Here is a 25348-nt window from a genome sequence, read left to right as displayed (position 1 = left end):
GGTACAGCATAAATGTAGAGGGTGGCTTTTGCATTCTGTGAATCTACAAACTCCTGATCCATCGGGGACACAAATAAATCTCATGGCGGTCAATCAGCACGTACCGAGTATCACTGGCGTAGCTGGAAATTGTGGTTGGCGGTTGTAGAATATACAGAATCACTAGAATTTTCATCACGTTACACAAGGTTATATTTAATAACTTTCTTTTGCGACGTCTCATACGGGAACTGGCGCTCCGATTAATTCGTAAGGGCGCTCAACTCCTTATCATTGTTTCTCCTGTAGGTATCTTAACAGTCCAAGTGTTTTTTGCGAACATCGGGAGGATGTTTTCCTCGCAGGATTTCAAGGAAGGAAATGTCGCCCTGCAAGGGGGACATAAGGACGGGTTTAAGGTACGGGATGTAGTAATAATCTAGTTGGCTAGTAGTGCGCTGAGGTTTGAGGTCGACGACGTTTAAAAACCTGAGCCTCGTTCGTAAGAGCCAGCCAATGTACATTCCTTAGGTTGGCCCTTTTTGTTTTTTTTTTATAAATCGCAAAACTCCTTCTCCAATTCTCTCTTTTGCTTCCGTTCTTCTCTCTTTTCGCGAAAGACTCAAGAAAAGGCTTTTAGAAATCAAATGAAAGTCACAAAGTGAAAGCACAGTTCGATACTCAAAATTTTACCAGCCTCCGATCCTCGTGTTATTTATGAAAGGACCTCGTACCCGGTGCAAAGGTCTGAAAAATATTTTAACTGAAAAGTCGAAAAATGAGCCGGCATTAATCTTTTGTTTTTTATAAAACAGAAAAAGAGAGAGACAGAGAGAGAAGAGAGTCACGATTCAACTGTAACATGTATGTATACATATACATATATATATATACTACTCAGGTAAAAAATATCATAAACCTGTCACTGGTGCTTTCCAAAAACGAAAATCTGCTAATTCAATTTTTTTTCTTTTCTTTTCTTTTATCTTCCTTCCATAATTCTTGTTTCATATTCTTTTCCAGCTTAGTCGAACACAATTTTCTCGTTCTATCCACACGCACATGCACGCAATCTCCCATACATTCCATGTACACGTCTGACACGCAACGTTCGCACAAATATTTCATTCGTTCGCAGTCACGATTCCTCACAACGAACGCCGATAGAAAACTGCCGTCGTTTAATTGTGTTAAAGGGGAAAAAAAAACTAGCACGATTCTTTCTTTTTTTGCAGTCGCCAATAGGGACAAATTCGACCTGAGGAAACTCACGCAAGCCGCCAGTACCGAAATCGTCGTCTACAAGAAAATACCAAAGGGGATGAACAGATTATCCGACATCCTGAGAATTAACTACGTATATATATATATATATAAATATGTAAATACCATGTAAATACGTGAAAAACAATGAGACGTTAACAGAAAACAACGTTACAAAGACGAAGAAAGAGAATAAACATGCACCAGGACAACAAGGAGTCAAAGGAAAAAAAAAAAGAAAACATCTTAGGCCAGTCGGGTTGCTTCTCTTATCTTGTGATAATAATATTTGTATAGCCATTATCTAATTGGTATGTTTCGTTAGGGCGGCTTGCATGAATTTCCTTTGTTGACGACGATACAAATATTATATATATATGTATGTTTATATATATATTTGTATATATATAATAATAATAATAATAAGTAACTATATAACCTAACGATCTTTCGTTTAATGCTTCAATAATATTAATCATTAAAAATAACTAAAACGATAGAGAAATATCCTATTGATAACTGTAATCAGGAGTCAGCTGTGTTTGTCTTGCTTTCTTCTTTATCTTTCTTTTTCTCTCATTTGTCCGTTGGGTGTACATTACGCTCCTCATATATGTATATATGCACGTATGTAAAGTATTTACAATTTATTTTTTTGTCTTCTTCCTTTCTCCTTCTCCTTTTCTCTTTCGTCGGAATTCTGTGATCGTTTATGGTGTAGGCACTATGGCTTTGGAGGTACCCTAAGTTGTTACGTTAGTGTACGCATCCTTAAGGGTCGTCGAGGGTGAGAAAGACTCGTCGGATTCAAAATGCGACACAGCACCTGGACCAGGACTGAGATCTATTGGATTTTTAATTTTTTTTTCACCCGTAAATTTTCAATTTGTTTGCATTGAATTTTTGTCTTTTTTTTGTGAATACACGGAATTTCGTATCTCAGGCCGGGTCCAGGAGTTGAACGCACGACGAGGTACTTTCTCCCGTTGGGACTCTTAATCAGGTCCAGAATAGTACTGTATCCTGGAAATATCTTAGACGATAATATTAATAGTATTAAATATGCGTTTACACGAGATGATAGCCTAGAGGTTTTGCTGAATTTTTTTCTTCTTTCTTTTCGCTCTTCATTTAATTTCTTATAGAGAATTGGTGAGTTCGTCCCCGTGTTCCTGACTCTAATGACGGATCAACAGCTGGTGCAGCTTCTTGTTAAATAGACGATAATATAGGATGGTGACGAGTATTTCCGTAATTTGTAAATCATTCGCTGCTTGCATAGACGAAGTGATTGATTCTTTTTTCTTTTCTCTACTCCATTCTTATACACGATCAGTAGAACGAGTGAAGAGTTTCGTGATAAAACGTAGCGTCAGAATCAAATAAATGTACAACCAAAAAGATACGTACTTAGTTAAAAAAAATGTAATCGAGTATCAAAAAAGAAAAAGTTCAGAAACAAGATACGTTGTACATGCGAGTTTTCATTGTTACCCTTATTTTTCCATTGTCTACCCTAGATTTTAAAGAAATGTACGTGAAAATTGTGAACTCACGCGTCATTTCAAGAATTGAATAAAAATTGTCGAAAGTCCTCGATATTTTTATAGAAATAATTATCTGTATCGAACTAGACGGACTTTTAAATTCATTATAATTCATTGAAATTCACAATAATCTCTCGTTGGTTGTACGTCCATCCTCTTTCTTATCTTGCTGCAATTTCTTCCACCCAAAAAGGATTTCTCTATTGAATTAAAGCAAAGTGTCTGTTTTCCATCATTGATGTGATATGTTCATCCTTGTGGCCCGTGGGAATAGGTTCCTTAAACACAATGGAAAGTTTGATGCTTGTGAAGAGTTCCATTTTCGGATTCGCTATTGAAATTATAATCTTCAGGGTTGAGATGGACGAACGGTGAAGCTAATGATAATCTGGATGACTGGTTGAGAGCGAAGCATGAATTCCGTGTTGTCTTTTCCTTTCTCAGTGGTATTTTAATTTCCTTTTATAGTTGTGGCCCCACGTTCATAGAGACCCTCCGGAGATGAACTCAGAGATTTAAAAAAAAAATTGGCGTATCGTTTTCGACGATCACGTTGGATCCTAGAAGGAAAAGTCGAAGAGATCCGTGAGGCCTTCCTCGGTGCCCAGGGAGAAGGCGTAGTCGTTCACAGAGAGTGGTGGTTCCAGGGACAGGAGAGGCTCTCCGAAATCAAGAATACTCATATCTGAAACAAATTAATAAGATATAAATATTATGAATAATTATGTCACAATAAGATTACAAATAAAAATCCATAGCAGTTTATAAGGTAAGCATAAATTCCAAAAGCATTGTCATTCCTTGATCCTCGTTTCCAGCTGGATTAATTATATATTAAATATACAGGGTCATCCAATTTGAACCTTATGTCTAGCTTGATAATAATTTCTGTCAAGCAATGCAATTTGGCAACGTTGTCCAATGGAGACGTAAACATTGTCTGTGACTTTAAATAAATGTAAACAATTGACACTCCATTGCCCTAAAAGCTTCTCTATAAACAGATCTTGAGATTTTTCAACGCAAACATGGGTTCCCACAATCTGTCATAAGAGTGCGGAGCAAAGTATCTGATAAATATTTATTAAAAGCACAGATTTATGAGATTTTTTAGTTTAGCATTCAAGCATCTTGAATCCTCCAGGTATAAAGTCTTCAAAGTGACTGAAATTCGAACGAACGATTCTCTCACTGAAATCACATTGTTTGTGCATTGTTTACGACGTTCAACAAATCTTTTTGCCACTATAAAAAAAAAAACGTACCTTCGCGCGACAATGCTTGATGTTGTAAACCGTTACCTAAGTAGAACTCTGCCTGTGATGTGATCTTCATATGTTAAACACACAAGTCACAGCCAGAGCTCCATCAGGGAACGGCTATAGTCCTCGGTCAAAAGAATACAGAGAATTTCAAAGAAGAAAAGCGACTACTTATGCTCGCAGGTAGAGAATGAGGAAAGAAAGAAGCAAGTTTCGAAACGTTCCTTTCAAAGTCGTCAAACTTCGCTCTTCAGGAATTTTAACTGTTTCTGTGAATTAACGATTCCCGAACGAGTGACTGAACTGCGACTCGAAAGAAACGCCTCAGGAAAACCACGTTGGCGATACAACGTGAAGAGTAATGGAGGAAGAGGGTTGAAAAGCGTATTTATTAGAAGAGATGAGAATTCGATAAAAGAAGCAGGAAGAAGGCAAAAAGGAATGTAAAAACGGAATATTGGTAAATGCAGGTCGAGGAAGAAAGAAATAAGAAAAAGAAAAATCATAGCGTGAATTTCTTCATGCTTAAAAAAATTTGTTAATTGAAAATAAAGAAAAGCGTATGATGGTTATATGCGCCCATGATACAGACAGTATAGAAAAGCATACGTGGATGAATTTTACAATAAAAGTACAGATTCTGAAAAGTCTTACAAAGCTGACACAAGAATATCATTTCGGATTGACAACTTTTCAGTCACTGCTTCGTTTCTATGTACATCACAAGCCCTTAATAGTAATTTGTCAGTACGTACAGTACACGAGTGACTATTCTATAAATCTTAAAAAAACAAAGAAAGCGTAATTCAGTTTTTGAGTAAAGCATAAATTGTAAAAACATAAGTAACGTAAAGCGTAATCGAGCTACTCGGCTGTCACGTTTTTCTGTCACCGATGATCCCTACCTGGCGTGGTGTTCTGATCCTCTGTCTGAAGTTGGAATCTGCCACCTCCCATAGGACCGAAATCATCGGATTCGCATAGGAGGGCATCCCTCATTCTTGCTGAGGAGGTAGTAGGCGTCAGAGTGATCGGAGCACTTTGATCAGGATTAAGATGATCCTCGACAGAGGGTACAGGTTCCACCTTGACGTCACCTCCGCCGACCAGCAGTTCCGGAGGGAGACAAGGCATCGGTGGCATCTTTGAGGATGTGTGGGACGTCGTCCTGTGTCCTGGACTCGAGGTCGACTTCACTCCAAGATCATCAGGACAGAGGAACACTTCGATCTCGCCATGTTGTGACCTCATGTGTATCTGGAGCTTTTTTTGTTGGTTCGAGCAACAGAGAATACAAGATTATATGTTTCTTTTTCCTTGTCGCAATCTCGTCAGCTATTATATGTTCACTACCTTTGGCTGACCGAAGGCGTTCACTGGCTGAGGAACGTGGAGGGTCGCTTCCGGTGGTGCCTTCACTGCCATAATTGCCTGATCTCTGTAGGCCGAGACTGAGCGTAAATCGTGATACGTCACGTAAGCGTATTGCCTGTCTGCGCAGAGTTCACGTAGATTTTTCTCAGCACCGTGAATCAATCTGTCCAGAGTGTTCTCCTTAGCCTCAAGATCGGCGACCTCTCTCCTAAGGTCAGCAATGTCGTTTTGTTCACCCGGCAGCTGTCCACCCCTGAAATAAAAAATTATATCCATGAAGATCCATCGGTCCACAGCCACGAAACACAGTGAGACCTAAGATTGAATAAAAAAAGTAAATACATATAAAATACGACTCACTTCCACTGAATATTATTTTTACTCTTTTTCTCCAAAATGCCAATCCCCTCCAGTACGTTTGTGATGTCGTAGATGCGACGTTTCTGCACTTCCAATTTCTCTGAAGCCACGTTCAGATCGACCACGCCGTCGTGACTGCTTTCCACCAGGTTGATAAATTTCTTCGTGAGCAAACTCAACGACGTGTCGTACCGTGTCCTCTCTACGGGCTTACCTAAGCGAGAAGTATCTGATTAAAAAAAATTGTCTTAACTCTACGTAACACGGATTAGATAATACTTGAGGAATACGTAATAATCTGAAATTACTCTTTGTGGGCGTGTGACTCGTCAATGAGTTGGAACCAGATCTTCTGCGTTTACCGCGTGGGGCCTTAAAGGCTGATTGACTTGGTCCTGTCGTACCCACTTCCAAGTTCAGTCTTCTCTTGACTGCCTGGACCGAAATCTAAGAACATTACAGAACAAACATGATTCGAATTTATCCAAACAAGACACTTGAGTACTATCAGCTTGTAAATTGTACCTCAGCTCGAGGCGGAGGCTGTGCTGGTCTCCTGGTTACTTGGTAACAAGGTGTCTGTCCATACTGATGATCCTGTAGATGAGGACTTGGCGTTTCCTCGGCTATCCTTTGTGCTTGGACTTCGTCCATGGATCCTTCGTCTATGAACTCTGTTTTGACTGCAATTAGAAAATTTGTATCAGCCCCGTTCGTAAAAAATTAAATACGATCATACAAGAGTCTAGAATATCTTACCCAATTTTGTTTGAGCCATGTCTGGCGTGACGGGTCCAGCAGGATCCTCCAGGATGACCTGTCTCCTGACACGAGGCATCCTGACGACTTTAACGAATCTGTCGATAAGGAAAGTGAATCAATGAAAAAGAAAAACGAAAATGAAAAATACACGTCATATCTAAGTAACCCGGGTCAGAAAGTCTTCTTGAGACAGTGGAGTATCGGTGCTACGAGACAGTTGAACCATAAATGTGCGATACACAGTGACTCGTATTTTTATCAAAGAGCCAAACCGATTAAACGTCAATGTACAATTTGATTGACCAAAGCTTGCCGAATCCTGGACACCAGGTCATCGCGACACCTAGAACATTCATGCTGGCGCCTGATCTCTTCCCCAGAGTAAACTGGCACCTACCAACCGGAAATAACGCCTATGTAAAAATTCACCCACGTTCTCCTCTGAATACCTTAAACGTCCACGTTATAAATAATTCCAACAAAAATTTAATCAAGCCATAGATAATGCTCCTAATCAAACTAGTAAATACCGAGTATACATTGTAACGATCATACTGATAATAAAAAGAAAAGAATTCTTTTTAAGTCATTCAATTAAAATGATTAACGTATAAAATATTTATCTCTACCCTAATCAATTAGATCCACAAAATCCATTCTGAATTCTACGACACTGGAGTGACTGCAGAGGTCTTGGATTTCGAGCTGGAGTAAAAGGGCGTGAATCCTGACCTAGGAATTCTACAAGGTCCCTAAAACCATAGGTATAAAGGGACGAAGGACCTGAGGGCGCCATTGGAATTTTTTTCATCTTCAAAATCGACCCCAACGCTTCCCAAACGATTTTACCGGTTTTCCCACCAAGCACCGCGTCGAACGATCTTCCCCTGCAGTAAAAGCCATCACCGGTGCCAGGATCCTCGCAGCATCTTCCCAGTCGCATATTGGAAGATCTGCAGTGTAACAGTCGACCATCCGAAATCTATCAGTACATAATCCAGCGACGTGGCAAGGGAGAAGGCGAGCCTGAAGAAATTCAATAGATTCCCTGAATCGCCAGTGAAACATGGGGGAAGGTCCTAGAAGCCGGGTATTTGTCTAAAAGAGAAAGAAAGAGAAAAATGGCTCCGGGTTTGAAAGCCAACGGAAAAGTATCAGCAACCCACCGCAGTAGGATCCTGAGGTTATCCCGTGTATGCGGCAACTACACAGAAGACTCATCCAACAGGAGTCCTAAATAATCCCAGGACTGGAAACATCTGTCAGAGGGAAATGAGAATGAGAAAAGATGGCAGAAAATGTAGACAGGCAAACGTACGTGTAGAAATGTATAAAAAAGAAAATTGACAGATTTCACTACCTGATTTCCACTGTCGATCAGCTGTTAAGGATCTACAGTAAATTTCCATGTACAAACGAATCTCCCAATGTTCCCCCGTCCGAATTTCAGTCCAAACGATCAAATCTTGAAAAGGTACGCAGCCACGTTGTCCATCCTGGAGTACCAAGTGTTTTGGTTATGTCGTACCACAACACTCATCTCGGACTCCACGATATATTTCTCATACGGTGTATACAAGCTCTTGCGAAGTTTTATCATCACCAGAGTGGAACTTCGCGTGGTTGATAATTTCGTAAACAATTAAGGAGCCACTAGCAACGTCGTACATAATACATGACACGAGGCGTCCACTGGCGTCGTGACGAGCGTGGCATGGCCGCTGGAATTTTCTCAAAGCGTCGTAGAAAAACGTGCAGGCCAACAAAACTCAATATTCTCATTGAACCTGCATTGCCAATGGGTTACGAAGAGGCTGCGGCAAGTTCAGAAGTATGAGAAGGTACATAACCAAAAAAAGAAGCAGGGTTTCAAAATTGCTCTAAAAAAACAAATGAAAACAGACCCCAGCAAAACAAGCGAGGATCACTGTAGAGCCTGAGAATGCCGGTTAGGATGTCTAAACAAAAAGAAAAAAGAAAGCAACTTCTGGAAGTCTATAGAGCCAACCTAAGAAGACCAAAGGGACCCTTGCTGCCTTGAACAGTTAAAGAATTTCCTGTACTTGACTGTTACGAAAAGGCAGGTTTACAATGTTCAGACTTAACCTGGACGCAAGATGTGGAGAAAAGGTCCAGTTTTCTAGTACGTCCTACGTATTTCGGTTTCCGTACCGAATCTTTTTCAAACTGTCTGTATGTAAACTTCTACGACGAAGACCGGTCGTGCTTAAATACAGACCTACGTGGCGATCAGCTGTTAACAATTAGGAGTAGTATCGAGCGTGGTTAGAGGAAGGACACGCCGGAGGGTTTCGCGCTTGTAATTCGCGAGCGCAGCCAACGGATCGAAGGGTAGAAAAGGGAAGGAGGCCTAGGGAGAGATAGCTAGAGTGAGATGGATATATATATATATATATATATATATATATATATATATATATATATATATATATATATAAAGTAGTAACAGAGAGGGAGAGTGAGAGAGGGTAGAAGGAACAGATAGAAAGAGGCCGATGCACCGGGATTTAAAGCCTTTAAAGAGCCAGGATAACGTCGCAGAAGCATTAGCCGCGTTAAGTAACCGTTAAACGAAAGCTCGAACGTGGAATTCAGGAGTTAGCGGCCCTCCTGGCGCGTGTAAGTACGGTCACGCGAAGTCCACGACGTTCCAAAAACGGTCTGGCAAGAATGAGAGACATAGTAGAGCGAGAGAATGATAGATAGAACGCGCGCGAGAGAAAGAGAAATCCTCCTCGTCCTCCATGGCACTCTTAGATAGAGATAGAATAATTGTTGCGAGAGAAAGAGAGAGAGAGAGAGAGAGAGAGAGAAAGAGAGAGGGAGAGAGAGAGAGGAGAGAAAGCGTAATCGTGATAGAGAATCGAGGTGAAAAAGGCACGGCGTGTAAGCTCGCCGGGCCCTGTCCTCTTCTCGAATGTAATGAAGTCCCAGTACGTTGGCTACCCTGAAAATTCAGGATCCTTGACACATAGAGAAGACCAGCTACCAGGAGATGCTTCAGTGTTTGTCGGGTAACCGCCCCAGGTCGAAGCACTGTGTGTCCACGCTCTTGAAATTCCCTAACCGTATTTGCGTACTAGGATCCTCTTTAGGCACAGGACGGGTTCTTGTATTACAGAGATTCCCCGGGTACCGGAGTAAGGAAGGATGGAGGAATTAAAGTATCGTACCCTGATCTAATATATGTATTACGCTTACTTGGCTCGGGTGGTGGTGCTGTATTTCGAGACGGCCCTCTTCCGGGGATCGTTCCTCCTGGTTAGAGGCTCCAAACGCGAGGCATTCTCGTGCTTATCCGAGGAGGTATCCTCTCTCGGAGCAGGACAGGACAGGCTTCCCTTGTGGAGTATCCTGGGGTCGTGCTTGACAACGCAGTTTGGCGACGATCTTGTGTATTATCGTCGTTGTCGTCGTCGTTGAATTCAGTTCTAGCTCTCTCCGCTTCCTGTCTCACTCTCTCGCTCTCGTACGTTAAACGTGTCTCTCTCTCTGCCTCAGGCTCTCTGTATTATCGGTACTCTCTCTCTCTCTCTCTCTGTGACCCTTGTACAAAATTTCTTAAAGTTTCTTTCTGTTCTCTCTTTCAATATCTGTCCCAGTACACGTATTTTCCGTGTTCTCTCTGGCTCTTTCTGTGTTCCTTTCAGTCTGGGCGCTCTCTCGGTGCCTCTAGCGCGGCCGAGCGGTGTCCATTTTCTGGCGAGCACACGGTCCGAGAAATCCTTCTGGTGTGTACGAACCAGTCCAGGAATCCTTATACGAAAAAGCCCGTGACACTCGCCACACCGTGGGCTTCAAGATGAGCCCAGTCTCGACATTGTCGCTACAACCTGGCGATGAGAAAATAATCCTCTCCTGGGCGCTAACACGAGGCCGGCTCGTGAGCTGGGTGATGGGCTGGCGCGCTGGCAACTGGCTAAGCTACGGGACAGATAGAAGTACGTTCACGGTAGTCTTGGTGCCGCCTATCTTTGTAGTCAGACGTTCGTGGACGCGTACGTGTGCCGGCATTGGCCATCTGCCGGCTGATTGGTAAGTGAATGCGCGCCAAAACGGCCTCTTGTATTTCCCGCAATACGTGCTGCCAACAGTGGGCGAGGAAAGTCACCGTATCTCGACGTTTATTTCGCGCGAGACTCTGCAACTAATTGGTTTTCTATCCTAGCACCGAGAACACAGATCAATCCCATTTGCAGTACGATTTCATATTAACACTTGACACTCGACTCCAATTGATATGTTTTGAGGTTAAACTTTTGATAGAGGGCAACATCTCCTTTCCTATCAGGATCCTTATGCTACGTTGGCAGCGGGCCCTCCCGGCATGGGCTAACTTCTCTAAAAAAAAAAAGAACGGTCAGAGTACTCGCGAATTATGTAATTTTCTCTCTGCTCTTTGGACACTTGAGATTCTACGATATCCGTACACAGAACGCTTGGTCGATTTCTTGTTTACGGGTCCTATTGCTCTGGGACTGATGGGATCCCGTTCCCTTCGGTCCCTTGGACGAAACTAAGCGGCCGGTTATTCGCTCCTCCGCGGTAGGGATGTTAGCCTGCAGGGACGTAGGATTCTGGGGCGCCTGGCGCCCGAAATCCTGCATCAGGACGACTTACTTGGAAGCCAAGAGCCACCGCCCTTTTTTCTTGTGCTATGCCTGTCGATCCTATGCACTGAATTCCTTTGGGTCTTAATTCTTTCTATTGATGTTAGATTGCGCCCTTTATTTGGACTTTTTTTTTTAATTTTTCGTAATATAATTCTCATGTACGATTGTCACAGGGAACGGAGCTCGGAGGTGGTTCTTTCGAGTTTTGGTAATTTCTTTAAACAGATATTTGGCACAGCAAAGAGTTGTCATGAGTTCTAAGAATTCTGCAAGATAGAACCACGTTTATCCACAAGGATTGTACGGTTTTGCGAAACAAACGAAAATAGAATGGGCGCTATATCTCACTGGTTGTTTATTAAAGTCGTAAGGCGTCGCGACATGGATAAGGCTTACGGTAAAAAAAGAAGAAAGATGTAGGATAAAAAAAGATGAAATACTCATAAGCATTTACCCCAGCCTCCAGGAGGATCTCTTGGTACCCTTGAAAGGGTCCCAGGGACCCCATGGGTATTTCGAACACTCCATGAAACACTTGGGAGGTTAAGGATGCAAGATTTCATGGGGCTCTCTATATCCCATGGTGAACTCGTCGAACCACCTTGCTCTCCACGCTACAGGTCCATTCAGTAATTATCCATGTAGAACAGATACGTGAAACGTATTAGCCGAGCAGCATTTTGTCCTGAATGAAATTTAATAAACTCTAAATATTATTTATATCAGAGTATATACAGTATAATGAAGCACGTAGTTACGCCAGTATTACGTATCCAGTTGACCCAATAAGATCCAAGGATCAGTATTCGATTTATACTCCAAGTGCAAGATCTACCCAGAGTAAGGAGTGTTCAGGACATGACCTTAGACCTGGAACGGGTACAGCCGATCATCGATTCCAGGCAGGTGTAAACGTGGTGTGCGAAGGGTCATTACTCTCGCTTTACTCACGAGTAAGATCCATGAGGCCCTAACAATTTCTTCGAGCTCTGAAAAGTGTCTACAGGGTGCACCGTTCACAGTGATACGTTCCTGCTTCAAGCAGCTAAGAAGGGGGGCCCGGTGTTTCTTTCGTAACGTATTTATTTGAACCCTACGCAACTACAAAAGGCCTGTGCCCTACGACATAGGGGAGGCACACTGTCTCCTCCTTTGGCCTGTCCCAAGTGCCACCCAAGTTATCCCATCGGTTTAATTTGTAAAAGCGTTTCCCAAGCGACGCCATGTCAAAAGTCCAAAGTCAAGAAAGCCGAATCAAGCCTTTGCAGAAGTCATGGATCCCATCCTCCTCCTCTTCTTCCACCACCATCATCCGATGCTCATATATCTACTATCACGAAGACCTCAGGTCGGTCCACTTCCGGCTTGTCGAGAATCTGCATCGCCGAGTACGTGATCGCCTTCACTTCCGCACCCTGGGAATGCTTCCCAATCGAGAACTCCTCGCCTACGGCTATTGCTTTTATCCTGTAGTTCTCCCGGTCGAATTCCTTGATCTTCACTTTCTGATAAAAGGACACATGTGTACATACGTACTTCTGTTAGTTTTTCCTGCCTTCTCATCGTGGACGGTAGTAGAAATAATCATAGGGATAGACCAGGGAAAGGAGGAAAAGGGTGGCTCGGTCTTGTTCTCTAAATTATGATAAACAATTACATCACTAAAAAACATCTAGAAGATCGTCACAGTCTGAACTTAGGTATAAGAATGCTGAATATGCTGATAATCGTTTTAAAATCGTACTCTTCCGCTTTTATCCAACGAACACTATGTTCTACTTTACTGGAACGTACCCTGGCGACAATGAAGGGCTCTGCACAGAACATGAAGAGCAACTCGTCCAGAAAGTGAAAGAGTAGACTCTGCAAATCGTGTCCTTCGGCTTCAATTTCATGCACTTGCAACATGTCGACGCGTTCCAAATCCGTCATGTATCCAAACATGGCTATGGCACATTGTTCAAACGCCTCCTCCAAACTATCTCCCCAGGCGTGCAACCTAAAGTATTAAAATTATGCATCACATAGAAATAACTTCCACAGCATAAATGAATCATACGAACACTCTATTCTTACATTTCCACAGAAAAACTTCACGTAAATCACCATAAATTAAACTTTTTTCAAATTTCCACCGTTACACGTCTGTCACGTAGCATCTATTTGATTGCCCATAACAATATAAATCCTCAGAAGAAGCATATATATTTATTTACTTACTGCACGTCCGCGGTGTGATCCAGATCTGCAAAAGAAACAGAAAATTTCCCGGTTTTACTTTGAAATTAATACTGCGTCTTTGATTCGGCGCATATAAACACACTGCGCCGGAAGCACACGAGGTTTTGCTTCAAGCACACCCGGCAATCTTTGACGATCTCTCATGATTTTATTAATGCTTCAATCAAACTTAGGGATAACGGACTAGTAAGGTTGCTTGGATATTATAAAAGCCGCCACTATCTACTCACATTCGTATTTGACTGGCGGTATTGCGAAATCCTCGTCGGTTAACTCCTCCATGATCGTTCACAGCTGATCTCTCCCACGTGAATCACTAATCAGCTGTTTCTCTGACAGTACGGATCAATGGCGTACTACTATTACAATTTTGTTTTCCTTTAGATAGGTGGCAGCACTTTCTGGCCTTGCGGCAGGGTCACGAAAATCTTTTACCGACGACGCTGAGATTACGAGGCTAGTACAACTGGTTGCCGCATTTCAGGCGTCACTGTACCTTTTCCAGCATCCTTGATAATAGAAATTGAGTAGAACGGATTGCCGGTCTGCAGGCGTCAGTTGCCACGTGAGTCCCATCACCTGCTGTCCTTTGTGAAATCTAATAAAAGACATAGGCCCTTACTCATACCTCTCTTTTAGCGTTAAGAGACGTCTTTTATCGACTGCTATCTGCTGTCTTTTAACGACTAATAGACGTGTCTTAACGCTAAAAGAGAGGTATGAGTAAGGGCCATAGTTTACTTAAGTCTTTGAGTTTCTTGTGCGTGATACAATTTCGTATCGATACTGTCTTGTCACTTGTTTACACGAATGCTTGTTGCACGCGCTCACTTTGTCACCGACTAGAAAAGGAAAACGTACATTTAAATTAACTCGCGTTGTACTTAATTTGTTTCTGCGAAAGATCTGTATCTAGAATACATGAGCTCGTTCTGCGTGAGCTTCGAATGTGTTTGATTTTTTCAGATTGACAGTTTTCCTCACCGTTTCTCCCCTCGCATCACGGAAACTTGTTCTCCATCTTGAGCGAGCCAAGGGCGTCCGCTTTGACAATAATACAATCTTCATTACATAAAGATGAGGATGAAGTGGCTGCTAGATGAGCAAGGAAGACTGCTTTTTATTTATTTGTTGGTAGCAAGTTTGTAATGGTAAGAATCCACAGGGTCATGGTTGACAGCTGCGTCTTTTCAATTATAACAAAATGCGTAACGGAGTTGACTCAAAGCACCGTTTACAAAATTACACTGTAGTATAACATTTGAATGATGCGCATATCAACGTTGTCTGGATTTTTTTATGTCTGGCTGCTCTAAAAACTGGTTTGATAAAATGCCTTGAAAGAGAGGCATATACATATGATGTATGTCAGTAGTTTTCGTTGTAGGATGAGTTCATCTTTAATAATTGGTCCTGCTGTGTTGTCGGTTCGTGAATTTACTCGGGTATCAGCGTGGCCGTTTTGATCCTGTGCAGGTTTGAATTTCTATTGCTCTGCTGACATGACTCTCCTTCCACAGAATGACTTTAATGATATGCAATTTTGCAACGTAGCGCGCTCCGGAGTCCTTGGTCGGAAACTATATAAAGAGAAGGCCTGATTGCCCCGTAGCTATACATTTTTAAGGTAACATCCACACGATGCGGTCACTCAATTTTCTTGCTGCAGCCTGCGCGGTTCTTCTCTTGTTCTTTGTTGCCGTACAGAGCGACGAGGATATTTCGTTGCGTAGGTGACACTTTTCATTCGTTTGAATATCTATCCGATGGTTATTGCAAAGTGATCCATTTTTGTTAAATAAATATTTTAATATTCTTCTGTGTTTTTGGTACAGCCAAAGAAGTGAAGTCATGCAGGAAGAGCTCCAATGACTATTCCTCCTGTCTGAGACTTGCCATACAGGAGTCATGGCCAGTCTTCATGAAGGGTGAGTATTTTGCATTTTGAAAAGCGAATAAATATTTAAATTTACTCAATCTGTTCTTTCTTTAGGTATTCCTGAATTGGATCTACCAACGCTGGATCCTTACTTCATATCCCAGGAAGAGAGTACTTATGAGAATGGTGCTATAAAAGGAAAAATCGTTGTAAAGAACGCAAGGAATTATGGCCTGTCCAAGGCCCAGTTTCTAGCAGTGAGGCCCCAACTTCAGAATGACTATTTCCGCTTGGAAGTTGATGTCGAGATACCCAAAGTCTTCATCGAGGGCGATTACAAGGCTGAAGGTTCCTTGGAAACTTTCCAAATGGGAGGAAAGGGTAATGTATAATTGATTATAATTAATATTCTAATTACTGAATTAGTAACAGCGATACTTATCAATCATCTGATCTAAAGGGTACTTCAATATCAGTCTTGAAGGGGTGATAACCACCTGGAACATTGAGGGACCAATTGTCAACGACAGATGGCAAGTGGAACACTTCACGGTTCTGCCAGAAGTCAACAAGATGCACGTCTACTTCACTGATCTCTTTAATGGCAATGAGAATTTGAGTTAGTAGTAATTTAATTCACAGTGCGACTTGAACATTGTTTTAAAACAAACTAATTACCAAATTATTCATTAATTTCACAGACAGAGCAGCCATGAGCTTCGTAAACGAGTACTGGTCAGTCTTGTATCACGGAATGTTGCCGTACGTTTCAAAAGCCTGGGACGAAGAACTGACGAAGCTGGTGAACCGCATGTTCTCAAAGATCTCATTTTCCAAGACTTTTCCATAATAAGACTCTCTTTATTTAAGTTTTCAAGCACGCTCATTCTCTTGACGATTTAATCATTCAAGAGACCAAGATACACTGAGCTTTTCTTTTTTCCATTAAAATACAGTGTACGTAACTGTGTTCAAATAGACAATAAGAATGACTAATAAAGTTAACGCTTGCCAAGAATATATATGCTAATACCCAGAGACGCGCCTATACTGAGAATAAGCCAATAGATTATCCAGAATCTAATACATTAAACCAGACAACGTTCTAATAAGATTTACAATAAGATGCCGGTAATCGAAAAACCGGAAATGCATGAGTTCACGAAGTTCTACCGTTACGGTAGAAGGAAAGTCTCAACGGGCACATGTCGCAACAATTGATTAACAATTCCTGCAAAGAGGCCGGACAATTTTCTTTTCAATTGCGGCTCCATAGCTTTGAGTACTTCCTGCCCATTTTCCTTGAGGAATAAGTTCGTTGCTTCCGCTAAAAAAGAATAAGGTCAAACAAATAACAAAGACAGATAAAATATTCAGGACATTCACTATCAGCAAATTCCTTGCAGCTGCACATGCCATTGCAAAATAACGACTTACTCAGTATACGGTTATTATTGAATATCTTGTGGACCCGCATCATGACGCCACTGACAGCCAGTTCAACGTCCAGGTTCTCAACATTCAAATAAGTTTTCCCTTGATTAATCTTAGTAGACAAGCCGCCACGGACAAGAGCCCTGACATCGGTGAATTTCGCATGAAAAGTTCCGTTTCCGTTCGCCGGTAAAATAATCAGGATTCCAGAGCTAAACCGAAAGTGTATCAGTCATCGAAAGTACCAAATGACGGCCAACAGAATAAATAATGAAATATTAAAAAGCCAAACCTAGAGTAATGAGCGTCTAACACAAGCAGCGGCATTCGAACTACAGCTTGGAACGGTGAACCCAGCCTGATCTCGTCAACCGTGAAGTTACTAGCACCCCTGACAAACAGTTCACGCAGTTGAACCTTGTAGCCGTTCTTACCACCTGTCAGAGACAGCGTGAGCTCGTCCATCTGTCTCAGGAAGACCACAAGGCAGAAACAGAATTAAGTTCCTCATTAAATAGCTATATACAAGGATTAAAATAAATAGGAAGAAAAGGACTGATACCTTATAAAGAATGTATTAAGGAAGATAATATCCTTAGGGCAAACTCACACGAAATGGTTCAACGGATGGTAATTCAATTTCCGGAATCCCATGGCTCAGGTACGGTCTTAGATGATGAAGCGCGCCAATCAGGCACTTTTTCAAATTGGGATCACTCCTTGAGCATTGCTTCACGTACTCCGCTGCGAATTATACATGCTCCAGGTAAGTAAGAGTAGGTCGGTGACATAGGTTGCAAAAGGAGTCGGTTGATGACTGTTCTCGGATTGAGCAATGCTTTTACAAGGTACAGATACAAAGTAACTTACGCGTTGAATCTCCATAGGTACTCTGGCTGACGAGGAGTAACAGAAGTGTGAAGAACATTTTTCGTTGATACAATCAAGTTCAGGTATCAGTCACTCTTCGACCTGGCAACGGATGCTGGTATTGTTTCTGAAGAATAACAGTGAAAGATCAATTTCAAGATGGTTCTTAACGTTAGAACTGTGGTGGGCGATTGGCAGATGCAGTTTGTTGCAGCCGATACTTTCACTACTGCAACAAACGTGCCTACCTCTTATTTCCTTAGAGTTATATACATATGCACTGTGTATATATACTGAGGTACTTATTTACTAACCAAACCAAGTATTTCTATGTATACATACCATCTCTATGGTTAACGATAATTTCGTGGATTTCAATGTATACATAATAAGCTTCCTGTGCGGTTATCATGCGATGGCTTTGTTTAGAAGTTTGCTTTGGTAATTGTTGGTATTATGCAAAAAAAGGAGAGAAATTATTGTTAGTTTAAATCAAGTGCAGTAGGGTATAATTTTTTTATTTACTGGGATACCTTGTTCGTGTGGTTTCATGATAAAATTCAAGAATTTCTCCTCGTACTTCCTCCTCCTTTTCACGGATCTTCCTTTTAGTACTTGACCACTACTCCATCATTTTATTTACTATCTGGTTGGTCAGTTTTAGTATAGTGAGGGGAGGGCACCCGAACCTTGCGCAATCATTCTCGAAAATCAACGGATCAACTTGCTCGCCTTCCAGTCTCTTATGGTAGATACATTGCTGAGAGTGAAAGCGTAAGCGACACGCGTTCTTAGTGCCCCAATGGAAACGTGCGTTACTTCTGGATCAGGACGACTTGGGAAACCTCACACGAGAGCTTCACTCCTGGTGGACATGTTCTTCGGGACTGGAGTCACAGCACTTCCGGTGGTATTGTTGCTGCTGGGAGACATTGTTGGATTTTCGTCTGGAGAATTTGGTAAGTGTCCGATTATTGTAATTTCTTATATGATTGGTAATTAACGGTTATGGAATATGAAAGGATCGAATACCTGGATTTAATATTGACAGTGAATAAATCCTCAGGGTGGGACTGTCGTTTGATAATCTTCTTACTGATAATTAAAATGGATTCAAATTATTTTAATAATTCATAGACGTTACGTAAATTTCGAAATGTCAAACAGTCTAAACGACCTTCTCTTCGAAGTGAAAACGAGGGAATGTTTATATAATTTCGCGCAATAAGACAACAACATGAAGGAAAGTATTTTCATGGCTTTCACTAAGAATATAAAAATCTGTTTTACAGGTTAAAAAGTTTGATTCTCCTCATTAAAAAAAAAAATAAAGATATCTCTGACTAAATTTTCGTTTAGATAGGACCATGCGTAATGGATGCTAACAAAATTTAATTCATAGGAGTGAAAGTGGTTTAGACGGTTAAGCTGAATCATTCTGTAGTAAGTTTTTTTTGTATGGAACAATTTTTACTTCTGAAGATAAAAATAAAAATAAATGATCAATCACACACGAAATCATTGAATGATCATACGCTCTCGTGCGTACACTGACGCGAGTCTTTCTCTCTGGTAAATTCACTAGGATTTCTTTAACCGTTCTCCATTCTAATTACTCATCTCTTATACCCCGTAGAGGATAACTTCAAGAACTGTCATCCCGATCTACCAGGATTCGATACTTGCGTTCGCGAAGGTCTGAACGCCATTCGTCCTTACTTCAAGACGGGATTATCAGAATATGGCGTGGAGCCTTTTGATCCTTTCTTTGCAAGGGAAGTGAAAACATCACGCGGTTTACCCAATCTTGGTTTTACCGTAACCCTCAAAAATGTTACAGAAAGTGGATGGTCTTCTAGCAAAGTAACAAAATTCGTGAGCGATCTTCCAAATTACAAGGTGAACCGATTTTACCTGAAACAATAATAAATAATTGTTATTTGACGAATTTCTATAATTATTATTCATAACAGGTGAGATACACTCAAAGCTTCCCTGAGAAACACCTGGCTGGCGATTACGAGTTCACTGGTGCAATTCTGGGCTCACGGATGAACAACAGAGGAAAGTTCACCTTGACTCTTTGTAAGTTCATTAGAAATATACCGTTGTGTCGATTAATACTTTCTCTAATTTTCAAGTGACTTAGCAGCTGATCAAATATGGCTGAGATCATCCTCGAGATGTCTGGTCAGGAATTAATATTTCTTATAATACTTGGTATACTAAGTCGGTAATAACCGATCACTTCCTTCTTGAACTTCTGACCTGAATAGAAGTAATGAATTTAGCGACCTGATTATAAGAAATTATTGGTCCATAAGTGAAATAGTTTTAAGTGACAGATTAAAAAGTTTAAGGTCCATAGCAAAGTTTGCCATTGTCAATGCTTTTTGTGCCATTGGCAAGAGTTCCCAGCATCGAACACGTGCTCCTGTCTGTCACTTTGAACTATTTTATTCATGGACCGACTATATAAGTAGCTAGGTACCTGGTTCACAAGAGGAATCATGATTTGGTTTCAGACGACTTGATCCAGACGACGACCATCACGATGGCACCCAATTCAAAAATTCAGGTTCGCGTAGACGTTCAGTCAATTCGTGACCTGGCCTTGCATATTTCACATCTCCTTTACGGTCGGGAGGTTCTGGAAGCCATCTTAGACAGGATCATCAATGGCGTCTGGCAACCAGGATTCAGCGTCACCAGACCAATCATCAATGATTTGGTATCAAATGCGTTCACTGACATTTTTGGTAAAGCTTTCCAAAAGTTTCCTTTTGAGAAAATCATCCAGACTTCAAAGAAAAGTACCAGGAACAATGCGGTACCAGCTTCCTGAAAAACGTGGTGAACCAGTATTATAGTGTTCTCCAGGTTCTCGAATGCTTAATAGAAAACTTCAACGACTCACCAGAATATGAAGTGGGTTAAGAACTTCTTAAAAATTCCGTCTGCGTGTACCTATAATTTGTCTGTTAAAAACTATACATTAAATATGCTACCAGCATCCGGTAGCAGCCTGGTACCCCACTACAGGATCTTTCAAAATCTCACGAACAAGACTCAAACCGGCTTTTACAGTTGATTCTGAAAAAAAGTTATTTTGTACATACCATTTGTAGTATATGTAAATAAATAAAATAGAAGTCATCGTCTGATTTAATATTAAATCTATTGACTATTCTGATCTTGATCTCACACTCTTACGCAAACGTCTTCCTTGGTATTCAAAACAATTCGGACCATCTATTACTGGTACTATTTTATAAGTATAGTCAGCTCCAGAAATTCTTACGCCTCTGAATTCCAAGTACACCGATAATAATTCTCAGATCAGCAGATCCCCACGTATAAGCAGAAACTATTAAAGAAGACAGAATTAGCAATGGCGAACCGTGACAGATCATTTCTCTCGACTGAGTAAGGCGGTTTAGATTTTTTCTTACCTAGTTGTCAGCTTCCTTTTTCTTTTATTTACCCACAAAAAAAAAGAAGGAGAGTAGGTAATAATGGCGGTAGGTGTAGGTTTCCTCCTCTACTCAGGAAGCTGCTTACCTTGAGATCCTCTCAAGCAATCCGGTCTTTGACCCCACATTCTTCTGTCACCTCTATGGATTTCAGTTCCCTGCACATTTACACAATACAAAATATCAGACTGCGATACCAAAAATTAATCTCCATCAGTCACAAGACACAAAAAACAACAAGGTACACTACCGGTGAACATGGTGTTCCCCAATGATAATTTGCACTAGGTCCCATAAGGTGGGGCCTTATAAATATAATCTAAGATTACAACCGTTTGTTTAACGGGCCTGAACATTATTAATTAAGTCATGTACTACAGCACGTGTGACGTCTATTCACATGACGTATTGAACGCTTTCTTCTGTAGTGCGACTTACATTTTTATGGTCGATTATCGTGAAATTGCATTTCAAATTTCGCAACAGCTATCACTCACAGTGGGCCATTTATCAGTAGCGAAATTAATATTGAATTGCGATGCTTTAAGAACCGATTAGATAATTTCCTTCCACGGAAGCCCATGAGTACCAGGATAGCCGTATGATCAAAATTGCACTTATTGGATCTTTATCGTTTTGATATGTCAGTCCCAAAAATCAATCCATTCGTTTCACAGTTAAATGTAATATCAAGTAATTTGTTGCTATCGCTTTTGAAGAAAGTCTCTGGGTCGTCAGGACCCCACTCTGTCGAAGTTCGACCATAGCGGGGGGCAATGTCAAGGCATTATAAGTTCCCTGGCATCAGGAGAGTCCGGTCATTCTTCGTGAAGAAGTTCAATAGCACTGATTGGTAGGGTCCAATCGGAGCGAAGTGATAGAAGCAGGAAGTCAAGGAAGCATAAGAAGACTTGAAGATCAGGAAGATTAACATGAAGGGTGTTCTTATACTGTGTGCTTACTCCTGCTTCTTCCTGGCAGGAGTCGATGCCATCGGCAAGTACAAAGGATTGGAATTCCTGGAGCCATGTTCGCGACATGATCCTGAGCTAGAGAGCTGCTTGGCCAAATCCGCCAACGTCCTGACTGAGCATTTTCGTCATGGTATGGAAAACAGTTCACATGAAATTATTATTAATCTTTTATCAACATCATATAGGGTGTTTAATTGCTTAGCAAATACAATATCACACGTAACACGCCTGTTGTAATTATTTACGCATTTTGTTATTTCAATATAACAGAGTTCCCATTGACGTTATTTATATGAGCGCAAAATTACAATTCGCATACAGGGTACACGTATTATTGTGGTTGCTGAATTTATACTGAATTATCCATACAGTTTATACTCACGTGTAAAATATTCTGCTCGGACGAGCAAAACTTGGGAGCGCAAAAAAGCAGGTTATAACGGTGTATTTGAATGGTTACCCAGTGTCCTACATTTCACTCAGAGTCTTGGCGATGGATGAGCATAGTAGTTCCGTCACGATTTGACGGGCTGAAGTACTTTATTAGTGATCTGGAAAAAAATTGTTTGATAAAATACACATTTTTATAAAAACTCTGAATGATTTTATATTTTGAAAAAAAATAGTATTTTCAGATTTTTGACTACAAGCCCGTATCCTACATAGAATAGAGAACACCAGATACGAACAGTGAAAGTTCAAATACGAATAGTAGGCGACACACTAACGTTTTGATAAACTATTGTCACTAATAGTATCGTTCGCCATTTTAGGTCTGCCACAGTTGGGGTATTCTGAGGTGGAGCCAATAATACTTGACGAAGTGCACATTGCTCTTGGAGGAGGTCCCGACGGTTACAGAGCCCAATTTAAGGACGTAGCTGCTAAGGGTGTCTCTGCCCTGAGAGTAACAGGTCTCAGGGCGCGTCTATCCGACGATGAAGTTCAGCTGCAGCTGGCCCTGAGCATTCCGAGAATCAGGGCAGCCGCTAAGTACAGATCGAGTGGGACTCTCATTCTGGTCCAGGCCAGTGGCGCTGGGGATTACTGGGGAGAATATGGTTCGTTTTAATAATCATTAAATCGCGTACCAAGTCATTGTACAGAGGTAATTTAACGTACCTGAAAGTTTTTTGCATCTAGAGAGTTTTGCGACTTGTATTAGCGCTTGTGTTAATTTGGCCTCCCGACTTTCACTGCTAATTTTATTTTCAAAGAAATTCTTTCTTCCCGCCATTGCGCTCAAATTCATTGCTGCCTGATCATAGGCAACCAGTCGTACACTTGTGTACAAAGGAAAGCCTTTATTCAGGGATTGACTCTTCCTTCACCTTCTCCTTTAAAAATTCTTGAAGACTCTTTGTGACAAACTTGAGTCATTCGATGATGAATCGTTCAGATCTTTTTCTTCTGAAACAAAGTACATATATCTATAAATGGTATACTGTATAATGACGTGTACGAGTTAAGAGTATTAATTAACTTATGCACATGAGTTACTATGCAGATCCTTTGTGCACTGAGCACCTTTTTGTCTCTACTTTCCATTATGACTTTCTTTTGTTCTGATTATTCATCGGTTAATTCTTTTCATTTGGCAATTCCTTTTGCAGAGGGTGTGAAGGCTAAGGTATTCATCCGGGCCAAACCATTCTCTGCCCATGGACGTCAGTACCTGAGACTTCAGCAACTCAAAATGGACTTCAGCGTACAAAATATCAGGATGGGCGTCGAGAATGTTCATGATGGCAATACGATTCTACGTGAGTTTATGCATTAACAAATGTTTATGTGGTATACAAAAACTGTATATCATACACGTACCTGGTTCCTACGTATAATTCTTTATTGCAGAAGCTGCCCTGAATCTGTTCATCAACAGCAACAGTCAGGAATTATTAAAGGAAATGAAACCGGACCTGCGCAGAAAGTTGGTCCAGGTCATGACAGCTTTCGTTGAGAAACTGTTTTCTCAGGTTCCGTATGACGCTTGGATTTCTGATTAAAAGAAAGAAAACATGTTGCCAATGCGAAAAGAAATTCGTGACAGTAATTCTGTTCGCATTCTGTAAGACGAATGAAAGATAGATCTTGGAAATCTACCGGAAGTCAAGGAAAAACTTTTTTTTTAAATGAGAAAAAAAATACCTGACAGCTCAAGAAATCGGGAGAATTTCTAATTATCCTTTGTCTTTCAATCTTCCGGCTCTTCCGGAAGTTATTTCTTATCTATGCAACTTCAGACTGCTTTTTCACTTCCTGACAGGATTACAGTAGATATAAGCCCATACTTGAAAATGTTTCATGAACTTCGTTTCCTGGAACAGATTAACTTTTCAGTAACTTTCAGTACTGCCCCATTCATATAATATTCTAAAATCATTTTGATTGAAGAAATACAAGTGACCATCATCCACTCATAAATTAATGTGTAATAATGATAATGACGTTAACTCATATGACTAGCACACTGATAATTATGATATTTAAGCGTTACAGGAATCTCATTTTAGTTTAGTACCTTAAGTCAGTCCCATTGCAGTCTTACTGGGACATCATGCCCTTTGTACCTTATTTTTATACTTCATTTTTTTTCGATTCATTCTTTCCTTTTTGTACGTGTGTATTTATTGAATAAACTTAGGATAGAATGACGCAGCCACATTTGTTTCGCAAAGCCCCATCATTTGGAATGCCGTGTGTTCCTTGAATGCGTGACAGTAATATTCAATTCACGCCTATACCTCCTGCAGCCTTGCTTCCTGAAAATATGACGGAACCAAGATATTACAAAACTACGTACGATTCCACCAGAAAAATTGTGTCTCTTGACGAGACATAGAAAATAAAAAAAAAAAGTAAAAAAAGAAATCGACGAAACAGTCTTACGTGCATATTCTAGTATTTATTATCCTATTTTAGAAATCTGCTTGACATAAGAACTAGCCAAATAAAATTAACAAATTATTATGATTCTTCGTAATGACGCACTTCCTTGTGTCACTGGTCGCATAGCTCAATGAAATATCCACGAGTCCACTGGTTAAGCCAAAGGTCGATTTAAGGTTCTCTTGGCCACACCGATGAATTATTCAATTACAAAAATGTGCCCAGCACGTCATAAAAGAACAAGGTTATTATTGTTGACAATAATATAAAAAATGGAATGACCAATCTCAAGGGAACGTTCAGCTTTCGGAATTTCTGAAAGTAAAATAAAGTTAGACGTTTATGAATATTTCTTTTTAACTGATAGAGTCAAAGAGAGAAGAAATTATTGAAAATGTATACCTGCA

The 25348-nt window shown here is 40.8% G+C and overlaps 6 protein-coding genes across 13 annotated transcripts; 3 read left to right on the top strand and 3 right to left on the bottom strand.

Annotated features, from left to right (window-relative positions):
* Nucleotides 1-506: 506 nt before the first annotated feature.
* On the bottom strand, nt 507-11369 carry LOC107272365 (transcription factor E2F6). 7 transcript variants are annotated; one of them, XM_025089655.1, is made up of 10 exons: nt 7908-8854; nt 7714-7806; nt 7397-7645; nt 6545-6642; nt 6311-6468; nt 6094-6232; nt 5786-6014; nt 5405-5678; nt 4957-5314; nt 507-3474 (listed from the first exon to the last, which is right to left on the bottom strand). In XM_025089655.1, the coding sequence occupies exons 4-10, from the start codon at nt 6621-6623 to the stop codon at nt 3350-3352; spliced, it is 1362 nt and encodes a 453-aa protein (XP_024945423.1). In that variant the 5' UTR covers nt 6624-6642; nt 7397-7645; nt 7714-7806; nt 7908-8854; the 3' UTR covers nt 507-3349. The 7 variants fall into 7 exon arrangements, with proteins under 7 accessions (XP_024945423.1, XP_024945425.1, XP_024945424.1 ...); XM_025089657.1 differs by having other exon boundaries at nt 7397-7573; XM_025089656.1 differs by lacking the exon at nt 7397-7645.
* Nucleotides 11370-12246: 877 nt separating this feature from the next.
* LOC107272354 (protein archease-like) lies at nt 12247-14776 on the bottom strand. 2 transcript variants are annotated; one of them, XM_015749425.2, is made up of 6 exons: nt 14407-14776; nt 14164-14264; nt 13653-14020; nt 13402-13426; nt 12976-13180; nt 12247-12686 (listed from the first exon to the last, which is right to left on the bottom strand). In XM_015749425.2, exons 3-6 carry the CDS (start codon nt 13702-13704, stop codon nt 12501-12503), a joined length of 468 nt encoding a protein of 155 aa, XP_015604911.1. In that variant the 5' UTR covers nt 13705-14020; nt 14164-14264; nt 14407-14776; the 3' UTR covers nt 12247-12500. The 2 variants fall into 2 exon arrangements, with proteins under 2 accessions (XP_015604911.1, XP_015604912.1); XM_015749426.2 differs by lacking the exon at nt 14407-14776 and adding an exon at nt 13258-13340 and having other exon boundaries at nt 14164-14380.
* Nucleotides 14777-14996: 220 nt separating this feature from the next.
* Nucleotides 14997-16319, top strand: LOC107272346 (circadian clock-controlled protein). Its single transcript, XM_015749418.2, has 5 exons — nt 14997-15151; nt 15258-15350; nt 15416-15682; nt 15762-15920; nt 16003-16319. The coding sequence occupies exons 1-5, from the start codon at nt 15064-15066 to the stop codon at nt 16149-16151; spliced, it is 756 nt and encodes a 251-aa protein (XP_015604904.1). The 5' UTR covers nt 14997-15063; the 3' UTR covers nt 16152-16319.
* On the bottom strand, nt 16142-18542 carry LOC107272350 (protein takeout). Its single transcript, XM_015749422.1, has 7 exons — nt 18139-18542; nt 17948-18041; nt 17606-17732; nt 17346-17479; nt 17028-17200; nt 16739-16947; nt 16142-16628 (listed from the first exon to the last, which is right to left on the bottom strand). Exons 3-7 carry the CDS (start codon nt 17661-17663, stop codon nt 16477-16479), a joined length of 726 nt encoding a protein of 241 aa, XP_015604908.1. The 5' UTR covers nt 17664-17732; nt 17948-18041; nt 18139-18542; the 3' UTR covers nt 16142-16476.
* On the top strand, nt 18416-20781 carry LOC107272306. Its single transcript, XM_015749331.2, has 4 exons — nt 18416-18564; nt 19242-19504; nt 19579-19690; nt 20131-20781. Exons 1-4 carry the CDS (start codon nt 18480-18482, stop codon nt 20448-20450), a joined length of 780 nt encoding a protein of 259 aa, XP_015604817.2. The 5' UTR covers nt 18416-18479; the 3' UTR covers nt 20451-20781.
* A 1203-nt stretch (nt 20782-21984) lies between these two features.
* LOC107272345 (protein takeout) lies at nt 21985-24923 on the top strand. The gene is made up of 4 exons (XM_015749417.2): nt 21985-22182; nt 22826-23113; nt 23666-23815; nt 23907-24923. Exons 1-4 carry the CDS (start codon nt 22011-22013, stop codon nt 24056-24058), a joined length of 762 nt encoding a protein of 253 aa, XP_015604903.1. The 5' UTR covers nt 21985-22010; the 3' UTR covers nt 24059-24923.
* Nucleotides 24924-25348: the final 425 nt, after the last annotated feature.

This window comes from Cephus cinctus, unplaced genomic scaffold (assembly GCF_000341935.2).
Source record: "Cephus cinctus unplaced genomic scaffold, Ccin1 Ccin1_scaffold1163, whole genome shotgun sequence".
Lineage (NCBI taxonomy): Eukaryota > Metazoa > Arthropoda > Insecta > Hymenoptera > Cephidae > Cephus > Cephus cinctus.
This window is presented reverse-complemented; position numbering and strand designations above follow the sequence as displayed.